At 41.0% G+C, this 15,111-nt stretch overlaps 1 protein-coding gene across 1 annotated transcript; it reads right to left on the bottom strand.

The window, feature by feature from the left end:
• Window positions 1–210: 210 nt before the first annotated feature.
• LOC138378642 (large ribosomal subunit protein mL40-like) lies at window positions 211–9,256 on the bottom strand. The gene is made up of 2 exons (XM_069463988.1): window positions 8,868–9,256; window positions 211–354 (listed from the first exon to the last, which is right to left on the bottom strand). The coding sequence occupies exons 1-2, from the start codon at window positions 9,254–9,256 to the stop codon at window positions 282–284; spliced, it is 462 nt and encodes a 153-aa protein (XP_069320089.1). The 3' UTR covers window positions 211–281.
• Between the last annotated feature and the right edge of the window lie 5,855 nt (window positions 9,257–15,111).

Raw genomic sequence — 15,111 nt, forward strand, 5'->3', positions numbered from 1 at the left:
CTGATATATCACACTTGTGCATGGACATGTGTACACGGATAGGCACTATGGCATTGTTTCTAGTAACAAGAGATTGGGGTGGGAGTATCCCTAAATGTTCATCATTTAGGGACTGTTTAATTAAATTAAGGTGTAAACTCTACTTCCTTGTATATCTCCCTTTTTTTTTTTATTAAACTTGTATTTATTAACAGCATGCCTGACTCTCTGGAAAGCAGACTTGAACCCTGGTCATTCTGATTCCCAGAAGCAGTGTATTCTGAGGACAGCTGCCTGCAATTCTATTTCTTGAACTCCATCTGTGTGTACACCTTGGTGATATCATTGTACCGGCCTTCAGGGGGCTGATAGAGACTGGTGGTTGTGATGAGGCATAGTAATTATTATAGTTCTGTGAGTCACAGTGAAGTCATTTTGTGTATAGGCTAATTGCTGTTGTGTGATTTATAGGCCCATGACCTATGAGTTGAGAGAAAAATATATAAATGACAGAAAAAAAAAATAAAGTAATTAACTTGTAAGAGATTGTTTAAAATCATTAGGTGTATATAGTTACATTGTACTGTTCCTTAAAAAAATGTTCCTTAGATATTCCTCAAAGAAATGTTCCTTGATTTAATGGTTACTATTTACTTCTATAAGTTTGCTTACTTATAAATTATTGTAATCAACATGTTCTGAGCTGTATATATATTCTTAATATTGTTAATAATAAAAATATATAACCCCTGCCCACTTTAAAATCGGGGCCATTCTGTCTCTAGACTTTCCCAGAACAGGGGTGGTCAGTGGCCAACTAATAAAGGCTCCTAATTTGGCTCAATTCTTGGCTCTTTAGGTGGTCATTTTTCACATCTTAGGCTATAATATTTGGAGGCCCCAGCGAGATCCGCCCTTATACAGGGCGCTTGGTGACCACTGGTGTCTGGGACCTGGTGCAGGGTCGCGTGCCTAGCCTAGGGGAGAGCTCCTAAGAGACGTTCCTCAGCCCCAGGCAACAGCCAGACCACGCTCCGGCCGAGACACCCCCCAAATTAACCAATTCCCTCAGACAAGTCTTCTAGATTTACACCGGTGAATGTCTGGTTTGTCTGTCTCTGGTGGGCCCATTCTGGTGTTCTTTGGGAAGGCTGGACACAACTAAAATCCCAGGAAAAGCCCCAAGGAGTGAGATGTCACTCAGGGTTTTGGTCATTGTTTTCAGACTTGGAACGCTGCTTTGGCCACGAGGCTAAATCAACAACTATTTGGTACCGTGCCAGATAACTTGGTTTTTCCGAAAACTTTTAAGATTTTGTTTTATGTTGGTTTATTACTTGTGATTGATTTGTTTTATGTTACTCGTTATTTAGATACTAGTGTGTTGCTGTTAGAACGTCGTCTTTGTCTGAGTAACATAACTACAAATAGTGTTGTTGTCTTGTCTCCCCTCCTGACTGTCACCTGGATAAAAGATATAAAAATGTTATAGCCCTACGGCTAAATAGCTACGGGGTTTAAATAGGTCCTAACCTACGATTCTATGGCGACATCGTACGACACAACATTAACAGTGACTCACCCTCTAAAAAGAGCGGTGACCTGCCCGGGCTTTACACGGGAGCACCTTCAGCCAAGACGCGCCTAAATCTCCGCGAGGGGAGCAGCCAGGCGGACACCTGAAAGTACACCCCACCCTATGTGAAAATCTGTCTCTGTGTCTCTGTGTCTTGTCATTATAAAAAACTTTATAACATGAAAGAGTGTACAACAAATTGTGCTCAAAATCCCTGTGCCGGATAAATTTAAACTAAAACCTGATAAAATATTACTCTTATTATAACAAAAAATAACTGTAAAAAACAAAAAAATTTTGCCGGTTGCCGCCTCGTCGGCGCCTATTTCACCTAACAGCAACTCTCGTTTGTCTCCTTCTCCTCCTAGCCAGTAAACCTACTAATTTCTCCTTCTCTCTGTTGCCGTTCCAGTCTATTACCTATGGGTTATAAAAAATTCATTACAAAAACTGCCCTCTATCCAAGGAGGGAACCACCTCCCACTCCGGCACTAAGTCACTAATATTCTTTTAGCCCAACTTATTGCCCAGATTGCCAGTTATATTTATTAACCACAGAACAGGGTCAAAGAGTGCCTTTGCTAGTTTCTCGACAACTACTACTGTCCACCAAGTACTGGCGAGTGTTCTTAAAAAGTCTCCAAAATCTGCCGACACCTACTCTAATACCACTATAAATTCCATAACTTCCTTTAGCCTTTCCTTAATTTTACTTTTTTTCATAATAGATGTAGTCTACTTACTACCAGGCTTTTTGGCCCTGGTGTTTAATATAAGACTTTATTTATTCATTTATTTATTTCATCTTATTGTTATGGGGGATACAGAATTTCAGGTTACATACGTTGCCCATGTACCGCCTTTCCCCCCAAGTCAGAGCTCCAGGCGTGTCTGTTCCCCAGATAGTGCGCGTATACCCATCATTTAGGTATATATCCCTCCCTTCCCCACCCCCCCTTCCCGAGTCAGCACCTTCAAGTGTTACCATTCCCCAAACGGTGCGCAATGCACTCATTGTGTAGGCATACTCCCATCCCCTCCCCCACCCCCCACCTCAGTCTGATATCCGATTGGTGTCGTTCCCAGATGTGTATTTAGGTGATGATCAGGGAAACCAATTTTCTGGTGAGTACATGTGATGCTTGTTTTTCCATTCTTGGGATACTTCACTTAATATAATGGGTTCCAACTCTCTCAAGGAGAACCATAGAGATGTCGTATCTTCATTATTTCTTATAGCTGAGTAATACTCCATGGTATACATATACCACAGCTTACTAATCCAATCATGTATCGATGGGCATTTGGGTTGTTTCCACATCTTTGCTATTGTGAATTGTGCTGCTATAAACATTCGGGTACATGTGTCTTTGTTACAGAATGACCTTTTTTCCTTTGGGTATATGCCCAATAATGGGATTGCTGGATCGAATGGCAGGTCTACTTGAATCTGTTTAAGATACCTCCATAATGCTTTCCACAGGGGTTACACTAGTTTGCAGTCCCACCGGCAGTGTATGAGTGTTCCTGTCTCTCCACATCCATGCCAACATGTGTTGTTTTGGGTTTTTTTGATAAAGGCCATTCTCACTGGGGTTAAGTGATATCTCATTGTGGTTTTGATTTGCATTTCTCTGATGATTAGGGATGTTGAGCATTTTTTCATATAAGACTTTATGACATAACTCCTAAAAAAATAAAACAGGTTCTGTTGATACTACTATACTAGACTATAATAGACTTGGTCCTCCTTTTTAAACCTCTTTCTCGGTTACCCTGTTTAGACTTTTGCCCTCAATAATCCTTGTTTTTCAAAAACACGGGATCAGGTTCCTGACCTCTGTAAGGCAGCCACCAGGCGAAGGGCCGGGACCAAAGATTCCTGAGATCTAAAAATTATTCCCTTTTTTTCCTCAAAATAAGTCAATCAAGGTCATATAAAAATTACACGCCATTTAATGTTTTTTAAAAAAACTTCCAAAAACTTTCAGAGTGATCATTTATATACTTTTTAATTATATCCATTCATTTATACAGATGACGACCCCAGCCTCAGCCCCAGACACACAAACTTTAATGACAGACTTTATAGACTATAAACTAAGACAAAAAAATTATGTCTGTAAAACTGGCCCAAAAAAGGGCCCAGCAGCTGACCCGCTACACCAAGCCATGCGGGCAGCTAAAGATAAATTCGAGACCCGCTTCCAGTGTACTTTCTCTGGTCTGGCAACTCAACTACATGGGACCCCCAACTCAGCCCAACAACATTTCACCCAGGTTGCCAATAAACTTTTCCAGGGGGTGCCCAATTTGGGCCGCGTTGTGACCTTCTTCATCTTTGAGGCTACACTATGTACTAAGAGTGTCAACAAAAAAATAGAGCCACTAGTGGGACAAATACAAAAATAGATAGTGACCTACCTAGAGACACGACTGGCCGACCAGATCCACGGCAGTGGGGGCTAGACAAAATTCACAGCTCTCTATAGAGACATGGCCCTAAAAAAGACACGTCAAAAAAAAAAACTAGACATTAATAAAAACAATACTAATAGGGGCCATAACACTGGAGAACCTGTTACCTATAGGGACCTTCTTCACTAACAAATAAAACAATTCCAGGGCCAGGTAAGACTAAATATGGCCCTTAAAATAAAATAAATATTTAGACATAAAACAAAAATAGACAAAAAAATAATATATAAAAAACATATACACAAAAAAACTATTAAGACAAACCCTGGCCCTGATGGACAACTCCACAGATCCTAGTCATATACAACATGTCTTCCCCTTCACGCACCCAAAGTGGCACCCAAACAAAAAACAAGGTAAGGGGGCTCTCAATCAATATCACCAGACTCTGCTCGGGGACATACAGGCCACAGCTAACAGGCCAACTAATTTGTCTACGGTAAACAAGACCATACAGAGACCTAAAGAGTCTCCGGCGGTGTTCCTAAAACACCTTTTTAAAACTTACTGCCTATATACTCCCATAGACCCAGAGACACCAAAAAATAGACGTGCCATTAATATGCCTTTGCCCACTTTGTCGGCCCCTAATATTAAAAAAAAACTACAAAAAATTTAAAAAAATAAAAAATACTGTCTGAGTTAATAAAATTGCCCAGAAAAAAACAGACCGATTACATACTTGTCTAACAATTTAGACCTGTAGTATCTGACTGGCCAGACTACTTACAGACCATTACTACCACAGCCATCCTGACAAAAAAAGCCTCTAAACTCACTTTGAGACAAGACTTATATATCATAACCCCTCACTCAATAAAGGTTCTAAAAAGTCCACCTAAAAAAAATGACTTTCTAACGCACATATAACCAAATACTATTACTAAATTCCCCCCAAAATTCACTTCCTAAAGACAACTACTCTTGGCCGGGCACGGTGGCTCACGCCTGTAATCCTAGCACTCTGGGAGGCTGAGGTGGGCGGATCGTTTGAGCTCAGGAGTTCAAGACCAGCCTGAGCAAGAGCGAGCCCCCATCTCTACTAAAAATAGAAAGAAATTATATGGACAGCTAAAAATATATATAGAAAAAATTAGCCGGGCATGGTGGTGCATGCCTGTAGTCCCAGCTACTCGGGAGGCTGAGGCAGGAGGATCCCTTGAGCTCAGGAGTTTGAGGTTGCTGTGAGCTAGGCTGACGCCACGGCACTCACTCTAGCCTGGGCAACAGAGTGAGACTCTGTCTCAAAAAAAAAAAAAAAAAAAAAAAAAAAGACAACTACTCTTAACCCTGCCACTCTACTGCCGGATGATAAACCGACAGAGCCACTACATAACTGCCATAAAATATTAAAGTCACTGGCCAATCTAAAAACAGATCTCACTAATCAGCCATAGCCAGACCCTGACAAAAAATTATACACGGATAAAAACAACTACGTGTCTAAAAAAGTCAAATATACAGGGACAGCTATAGTCACTACTGACCGGGTTATCTAGACACAAACTTTAAGACATAAAACTTCAGCCCAGAGAACAAAACTTATAACTTTAACCCAAGCCCTAAGGTAAAAAAAAAAAAGACTATTAATATCTACACCAATAATAAATATGCCTTTACTACAACTCACGTACATAAAACACTCTATCAAGAACGAGGCCTCTTAACCTCAAAAGACAAAGAAATAAAAAATAAAATATTAGCCCTATTAAAAGCCATCTAGTTACCAAAAAAAGTAACTATTATCCATTATAAAAGACATCAAACCACTAATTCCCCAGTGCAACAAAAAAATACTTTTACTGACACAATAGCCAAAAAAGTCACACAAAAACCAGTGGGGCACCTCCAGATTCTCCCTGTCTTGCCAAAACAGCTCTTACCACATTCTCCAAGCTACACACAGAAAAAAATTAAAATTAAAAAATCCTCTAAAGACTAAAACTGATACAACAGGTTAAAAAATTCTCCCAAATAACAAAGTCTTAGTCCCTGAGCGCCTGGGACAAAACTTAATTAAACAAATTCATCAAAACACTCACCTTAGACACACAAAACTGACTAAACTTCTTCAAAAAGACTACTATATCCCCCAGCTTCATCAAACAGTTCAACAAATAATGACAAAATGCCCCACCTATACACAGATAAATCCGGGTAACAACATTAATCTTCCCCTAAAAACTAAATTACGGGGCCATGCCCCAAAAAAACAATAAAAAATAGACTTCACCAAAATAAAACCAGATAACTATAAATACCAATATTTACTTATATTAGTCAACACTTTTTATAAATAGACAAAAACTTTTTCTACCAAGTCAAAGACAACACAATTATAAAAAAATTAATGACTAAAATTGTCCCCAGATTTGGCCTCCCATTAACCTTAGAGTCCGACAATGACCCGACGTTTATCGCCAAAACAACTCAATTATTGACCCAAATACTAAAAATTAATTAAAAATTACATTATGCCTATAGACCTCAAAGTTCAAGACAAATAAAAAAAATAAATAAGACTTTAAAAAAAAACACTAAATAAACTAAAATTAAAAACTGACAAAAACTAGATAAGCCTCCTTCCTTTTACCCTACTAAAATCTAGACATACTCCTTATATAAAAATACTGACACCCTATAAAATCATATTTAACCGACCTCCCCTCTCATCCCAAAATTAAAAAAAAAAAACAGGTCACAAAACTAGAGAACTCAATACTTCTTAAATCCCTACAGGCTCTCCTGCCAAACATAAAACACAACCACAAAATAATAAAGACAGCCCACCCCGGGCCTTCTAACCTTCCTCCTAAACAAACTATATTCCAGGTACAGCCCGCGGACCTTGTGTAAATCAAAAAATTACAACCAACAACCTTAAAAACAAAATAGACCAGACCACTGCCAATAATCCTTTCTACACCCACAGCTATTAAAGTCGCCGACAAACGTCATTAAATTCATCATTCCCAAGTCAAAAAGGCCTCACCAAAAGTCTAAGACATAAAACATCCAGCCATCTGGAGATCCTCTAAAAATAAGACTATCTCATACATCTATTAATTCCTTATAATTCATAAAACTATAAAATCACCACATCAACCTCTAAACTATACCTGAGTACTCACCCAGTTAATAAAACTATAATAACTCACAATTCTACCATATCACAGCCAGTTCTTCATTTTGACCTTTGTCAACTATTTAAATATAACTCTTTACAGATAAGACAAAAAATCCAAAGCCTCCAATATTATACTTACCCCTCCACTGGGCCCCCACATTGCCAAGTAAAAGGCCATTACTATTGTGCCAAGTGAAATTATAAGACACTAGCCACTTAAAAAAATAAAAATCCAGACATCCAACTAGTACATAAACAACCCAGATGTGACACTTTAAATTCATATAATCCCGTGTCTATCACAATCACCCATTGACAAACTCAAAATTGGGCCTCAAAAAAAACTTAAGACTTCCGACTATATTCCACAACAGGAGACTATCAAGACCCAAGAGTCTATTTTACTATACAAAAAATTCAAACTGTCAAACTTATAATCCTCCAAACTCACTGTCAACATATTTATAACTCTCTTATTGTCCTTAGCAGGACCTTTAATTTTATTTTCCCTAACCCTATTACTAAGTCCATATGTTCTAAATTACCTGTTAATATACATATAAAAAAATACAAAATATTAAACTCATAATATTACACACCCATTATCACCATATGTGTGAAAATAAATCAAAGATTTAATTTCACATAAAAACCAGTGGGGAATGTAATGGGGAACAGTATAGCTCTGTGAGCCACAGTGAAGCCATCTTGTGTACAGGCTCACTGCTGCTGTGTGATTCATAGGCCCATGACCTATGAGCTGAGAGAAAAATACATAAATAAAAGAAAAAAAAATAAAGTAATTAACTTGTGATTGTTTAAAATCACTAGGTGTGTATAGTTACATTGTATTGTTCCTTAAAAAAATGTTCCTTAGATGTTTCTCAAAAAAATATTAACTTGCACTGTTCACTTAATAATTTATCATGAATATTTCCCATATTATTTCATATCATTGTACAAGAAATAATGTATACATTATGAGGACATACTGTATCTAACAAGATATACTGTTAGACTCTTTGATTCTGTAAAATTAAATTGAAAAAAAAAAATATTCCTTGATTTAACAGTTACTATTTACTTCTATAAATTTACTTACTTATAAATTATAATCAACATATTCTAAACTATATATATATTATTAATATTATTAATAATAAAAATATATAACCCCTGCCCACTTTAAAATCAAGACCATTCTCTGTCTCTAGACTTTCCCAAAACAAAAATAGTCACTGGCCAAATAATAAAGACTCCTAATTTGACTCAATTCGGTTTTTATTTTTTTTTTATTTTTTTTTTATTTTTTTATTTTTTTATTTTTTTATTTTTTTTTTTTTTTGAGACAGAGTCTCACTCTGTTGCCCAGGCTAGAGTGAGTGCCGTGGCGTTAGCCTAGCTCACAGCAACCTCAAACTCCTGAGCTCAAGTGATCCTCCTGTCTCAGCCTCCCGAGTAGCTGGGACTACAGGCATGCACCACCATGCCCGGCTAATTTTTTCTATATATATATTTTTAGCTGTCCATATAATTTCTTTCTATTTTTAGTAGAGATGGGGTCTCGCTCTTGCTCAGGCTGGTCTCGAACTCCTGAGCTCAAACGATCCGCCCACCTCGGCCTCCCAGAGTGCTAGGATTACAGGCGTGAGCCACCGCGCCCGGCCTCAATTCGGTTTTTAAATAGTCATTTCTCACATCTTGGACTATAACAGTGGTGTGTAATCTGGCCCTTTCTTCTCAAAGGGGAACAGGCCAGGGTCCTGCTTGATGGCCTCGGTGTGGAGCTCTGGCGACTCAAGTTGCAGCTCCTGCAGAGCTTCCTGCTGGGCCTCCAGCATGGTCCTGATGGCGTCTTTCTCCATCTCATGTTCCCGCTGCTTGTACAGGGACCACCTCTTCAGAAGCAGAACTCTCCGCTCACTCTCCTCAAAGGAGAGCTCCACCTCAGTCCGCTGTCTCATGGGAATGAGTTCCCAGAAGGATAACAATGAGGCTCGCTGGTGAGTGTTTCTAATCTGCGTCTGCGAAGTTCCCAGAAGGCCGCTTGCGGGATGCAGAGCGCGCGCAACACTTCGCAGAGCCGCGGCAGCCATGGCCCCACTGCCGCCAACCTGCGGCTTCCGGGCGCGCGCCCCGCGGCGGTCTGGACAGAGCACCACCCCACGTCCCGCGTTCCCTCCTTGTATATCTCTATTTTAAAAAATGAGGTAAAAACTTTAAAAAAGAAAAAAAAAGAATAAGGTAAATATATTTACACTGATATGGAAAGTAGTCAGTCCAAATACAGTTAAGTGAACAAAGTAAGGTAGAGAACAGTGTGTCTGGTTTGAGTCCATCTGTGTAAAAAAACGAAACAAAAGGTTGTTCTGTATAAACATTAACATTTTCTGGAAGGAACACACAAGAAACTGTTACTAGTAGAGCAGTACCTTTGTGGAATGAACCTGGTAGTCTGGTTGGTTGTACAGTTTAAATGCTTTACTGTGTGCACATATTCCCTTTAAATTAAAAAAAAAAACAGTTAACTTTAAAATAACTTTTACCTACTGCCAAAAAAAAAAAAAAAGTGAGTACAGTAATGCCTTAGTCTTCTCTTTGCCACTTTCACTGGCAGAGGGACAGGGCTAAAGTCAAAGTGTGAGTGTACCTTGGTCAAACACAAACATATTTTGCTGCCAGTGCTAACTAGTTTAATTTAGCAGGGCCTGGAGGCAGAGCACTGTACGAGTATTCTTTATGAATGCACTCTCAAGGACAAGGGTGTCTTGTTTCTCCGGAGTCTCACCCAGGGTGGTACAAATGCACAGTGGTGCTGCTGGACCCTTTCTCTACATGACCCCCTCCCCCTTGATAGTGAGAGAGTCTCTGAAGGGGATATCTCACCTCATCCAGGTGGTCCCCAAACACCTGGAAGATGGTGCCTAGCATCTTAGCAGCCATGTGGGTGCAGAAGATCAAGCTGTCCAGCAGATTATCAAACAAAGTCATCATGAAGCTCCTCAGGTGGCACTGGATGAAGTGTTCCTTAAAAGCCTGGGACAGACAGGAACATTAGTTGTATGTGAGGAAGCAGGAGTAGCTGAGAACTGGGGAGAATGAGGGTCAGTGAGCCAACCCTTGGGAGGCAGAGGTGAAGGGAGGAATGACTTTTCTCAGGCTTACTGGCCCCAACTCTAACAGGCAAAGCTTCAGGGTAGAGGCTGGAAGGCAGAGGCTGGTCTACTACCATACCCTACCCTACTCAACCTCCACTGACACAGTAACTCAGGATGATAGAGCAGCAAGGGCCCCTCAAAGACCAAGGAGTCTCCCCTCTCATGTTACAGAGGTCTGAGAAGAGAAGAAACTCACCCAAGTCAGACAGCAAGTCAGTGACAGAGCTGGAGCTAGAGCCAAGACCAGTGCTCCAAGTCCAGTGCTCTTTCCATAATATTAGACTGTCTTAGCAACCCAGCGGGGGACAAAGAAGATGCCCCACTAGTTTGCAAGGTAGTCTCACTGAGACTCCATAGTTTTACCAAAGAGATGAGACTGGATTATCCAGCTTCCCTAAACCCTCATCTCAGCAAGCATTGCTCATAACCACTACCTTCGCCATCTGAGATCTGTTTTTAAGCAACTTCCTAGAATGTTCTGGGATCTCCTGCTCCACCTCCAAAGTCATCTCTGACTGGGCTGCCACTGTGATGCAGCTTTTTCCTCTCTCTCTCAGTTTGGCCTCAGCTTTCCAAAAGAGCCCTGTTAGACATCCTCAGGCATGCTCAGGTAGTGAAACTGATTTTGGCTTTCACCTAGGTCCTGCTAAACTGTCTGGGGCTTCGGGTCAACAGCCTGCCCTGAAATCTCACATTATCCGTCTTGGCCTGAGTTCCCATTAATGAGCCCTCAACCCCAAGAAAAGACTTTGCCCCCGCCCCCTCCACTACACTGCCCAATCAGAAGTGGAGTGGGGCAAGAGTCAGAAGATAATGAGCTATGGGGTTGTGGCCCTCAGTCAAGTGACAGGAGGCATCCTTCTCTGGCTTCCTTGCCAAAGATGGCTCATTTCTGGCCTCTGGAAAAGAAAGGAAAGGGGGCATAAAACAGATCCCAGGGGCAAGAAAGAGTCTCCTATGAGGAAGAGGGATGACTCCTCTAACTTGACTACTACTCAAGTTCATTTCTGCTTCCCAGCAAAGGCTTTCACAGAACACTGGACAATCTAACCCTTTGTAGGAAAGAGGGAAGAGTGAAGTCCACAATGGAGAGGGAACTGGTGAGAAGATAGTTAAACCCAGATCGGAATCTTAGCTTTCTTTTTATATTAATTAAAAACAAAATAGAGACAGAGTCTCGCTCTTCCTCAGGCTGGTCTCTTAACTCCTGAGCTCAAGCAGTCCTCTCACAGCCTCCCAGAGTGCTAGGATTACAGGCGTGAGCCACTGTGCCCGGCCTGGAATCTTAGCTTTCTGCTGCACCATGTTGGTATGGACATAAAACAGTCCTTCTAGGGCATAGAGATGGATGTCTTCCTTGGGGTTCCCGGAGAGCATGCCCCAAACAGCCACCAGGTACCCTATCCTGGTGAACTCCATGGTGTACGACGGAGGAGAGAAGAGCTCTTCAGCCTTAGGGCAGCAGAGTTTTTGAGACCCTACAATTGGGTCTGGTGAGATTTCCTTAGAGAAACCAAGGTGAGTGTTTGGGGAATAGGTCAGTCAGCAAGTGTGTATAGAATTACACTAATGAAGTAGGCATTATCTCCACTAGGACTGATATTTGGGTGGTATGCCCAGGTAGAGCTTCACAGGTTATTAAAATATTGAACAATATTGTGAATTACGTTGCAGAAAAAAATATTGAAAAAATTCTTCACTCCCACCACTACCACCTTGATCCCTTTGTGGAACCTCCCCTCCCCTGGACCTCTTCACACAATACAGCAACCAAAGGGTTAAGGCTTGACATAGCAGGGTCCTCCAGGACTCCGCTCTAGCACTAGGGCCACCAAAGTTTGTAGCTGGCCAGATGATAAATATTTTAAATATCACCTCTGATTATCTCCATTTACCCCAGGGAGAAACTGTGGTGCAGAGAAGTGAAGTGACTTAACCGAGGTCACACACAGCTAGCGCTATGGGTTGATTGTGTCCTTCCAAAATTCAAGTTCTAACCTCCAGTATCTCAGAATGTGACTGTATTTGGAGACAGAGCCTTTTAAGGAAGTGATTACATCAAAACGAGGCTGTTAGGGTTGGCCCTTATTCAATCCTCTTGGTATCCTTTTAAGATGAGGAGATTGGAAAAGACAGACAGACAGATAGACCAGGGATGCACTTGCACAGAGGGAAGACCATGTTGAGGACACAGTGATAAGGCAGCCATATGCAAGCCAAGGAGACAGGCCTCAGAAGAAACCAACCTTGCTGATACCATGACCTTGGACTACCAGCCTCCAGACTATGAGAAAATAAATTTCTGCTGTTTTAAGCCACTGGGTCTGTGGTATTTTGTTATGGAAACCCTAGAAAACTAACACAACTAGGAAATATCAGAGTGAGGAATTCATTCCTGGTCTGTTTGCCTCCAAGGCCCATGCTCTAAGTAGGTCTTGCCTTCTCTATTTATACAGTGAAGAGAGCAAGCTCTTGTGAGAATTCGATGAGAGAAAGGATTTTGGACAGTGTCAAGAGTTATGACTCCTCAGAGGTTATCTTTATCTGCCAGAAGGGAATGTATATGGAGCTAAATGAAGGTACACCTCAGCACAAGGCCTGAAAGGGAGAAATAACAAGTTTCCTAATCCTAGAGTGCCACATCCCGGGAAAGCCTTCACTGAATGCTATGAGCTAAGGATCATAACTAGGGTTGCCCAAGTAGCTCTCCACTAATTTACTTTCAGCACTCACACACATGAACCAATGCATGCTCTTCTCTCCCCATATCACACACACCTCATACGCTGGCATATACCCTCACTCACATACAGATACCCTCAAAGCTCACACAAGCTCCTATAAACACATCATCCCCACACTTTCATATATATCCCCAATAGTCTTACACGCCACACTCTGATATAAATGCATTCATATATATATATATTTTTTCTCCCAGATACCACAATCTCCCCCATTCACATATATTCCACATACCCACATACAACCTCACTACAAACTCCCATGTTTTCGCATGCATTTCCTTTGTTCACATACATACATGCTCACACACACACATATGGACTTTTGGACATACATAGAGAATGGTCTGGAAGACTGCACCTCAAAGTATTCTCTGTGGTTACCCAGGGGAAGTGGGGGGTGGGAATATATTTATTTCAGTCATTTCTCTATTATTTGACTTTTATACCAATGAGCATGTATTTTGCAATTAAAAATACACAAAATAGGCCGGGCGCCGGTGGCTCACGCCTGTAATCCTAGCACTCTGGGAGGCCGAGGCGGGTGGATCGCTCAAGGTCAGGAGTTCAAGACCAGCCTGAGTGAGACCCCGTCTCTACTAAAAAATAGAAAGACATTATATGGACAACTAAAAATCTATATAGAAAAAATTAGTCGGGCATGGTGGCGCATGCCTGTAGTCCCAGCTACTCGGGAGGCTGAGGCAGTAGGATCGCTTAAGCTGAGGAGTCTGAGGTTGCTGTGAGCTAAGCTGATGCCACGGCACTCACTCTAGCCTGGGCAACAAAGTGAGACTCTGTCTCAACAAAAAAAAAAAAAAAAAAAAATACACAAAATAACTCAGTGCAATCCACACTCCTAGTGTAGCATTTAAAGACCTCTAAGATCTGGCCCCCACCTAGATTTAAAGTCTATATCCAAAAAAAAAAATCCATATCCCTCATCTTTCTTATTTCACCTGATCCTCAAAATAGCCCTTGGAGACAGACAGGGCAGTAATCATTGTCTCCAAGATCAGTCTCAAACTCCCAAATCCTCTGAGCCTAATTCTCTATCCACTCCTCTTCCTCCACCATGCGTTCCTACTACCCCACCTTTGCTTACATGGTCCCATTTATGTGGTATGCCCTCTTCTTAATCTCCATCCGTCATAATTCTATCCAATTTTTTCACAGTATTTGTTAATTGTTTACTTATCAAGAGAAACTATTCCTCAGCCCACATAGTCATAGCTCAGGAACACGGGTCAGTGACTAAATTCTATGTAAATCTACCCAAAGAAATTCTTTATATTCCAAAATTACTTTGTACTCTGAAAGATACCACCTTCCTCATCTCCTCAAAATCTTTCATAGAATCATAATTTTTATAGATATCTGCACATGCATTTTTTGTTTGTTCAGCCACAGCAAACTTATGGAAAGCTGCAACCCCAGGGATACAAGGAATGCTCCAGCAATATGAAACCATGGGCACCTGGCCAGGAGGCCATGCATCTGAGGTTTTGTCAAAGCACTGGAAGTCATGGTAGTTACTGTCTTTGATGTGTGTGCAAACCTTAACCCTTCCTTCCTGCCTGATGGAGAAATGAACCGCAATTCTACCCATTTTTAACACCTACCTTAAATACAGTTTCTTTCACAAAACCTTTTGCTATAATTTAAATATATGTGTCCCTCCAAACTTCATACATTGAAACTTAAATCCCAAGGCGATGGTATTTAGAGGTGGAGCCGTTTGAGAAGTGATTGAGTCATGAAGGCTCTGCCTTTGTGAATGGGATTAATGTCCTTACAAAAGAGGATTCAGAGAGCTGCTTGGGTTTTTCATTTCTTCGGCCATGTGAGGACACAGTGTTTGTCCCTTTTGCCCTTCTACCATGTGAGGATACAGCAAGAAGGTGACATCTCAGAATCAGGGAGCAGTCCTCACCAGACATCAAATCTGCTGGAGTCTTGATTTTAGACTTCCCAGCCTCCATAACTGTGAAAAATAAATTTCTGTTCTTTATAAGTTACCTGGTCTATAGCATTTTGTTATAGCAGCAG

The sequence above is a fragment of the Eulemur rufifrons genome, chromosome 30 (genome assembly GCF_041146395.1).
Source record: "Eulemur rufifrons isolate Redbay chromosome 30, OSU_ERuf_1, whole genome shotgun sequence".
Taxonomy (NCBI): Eukaryota; Metazoa; Chordata; class Mammalia; order Primates; family Lemuridae; genus Eulemur; species Eulemur rufifrons.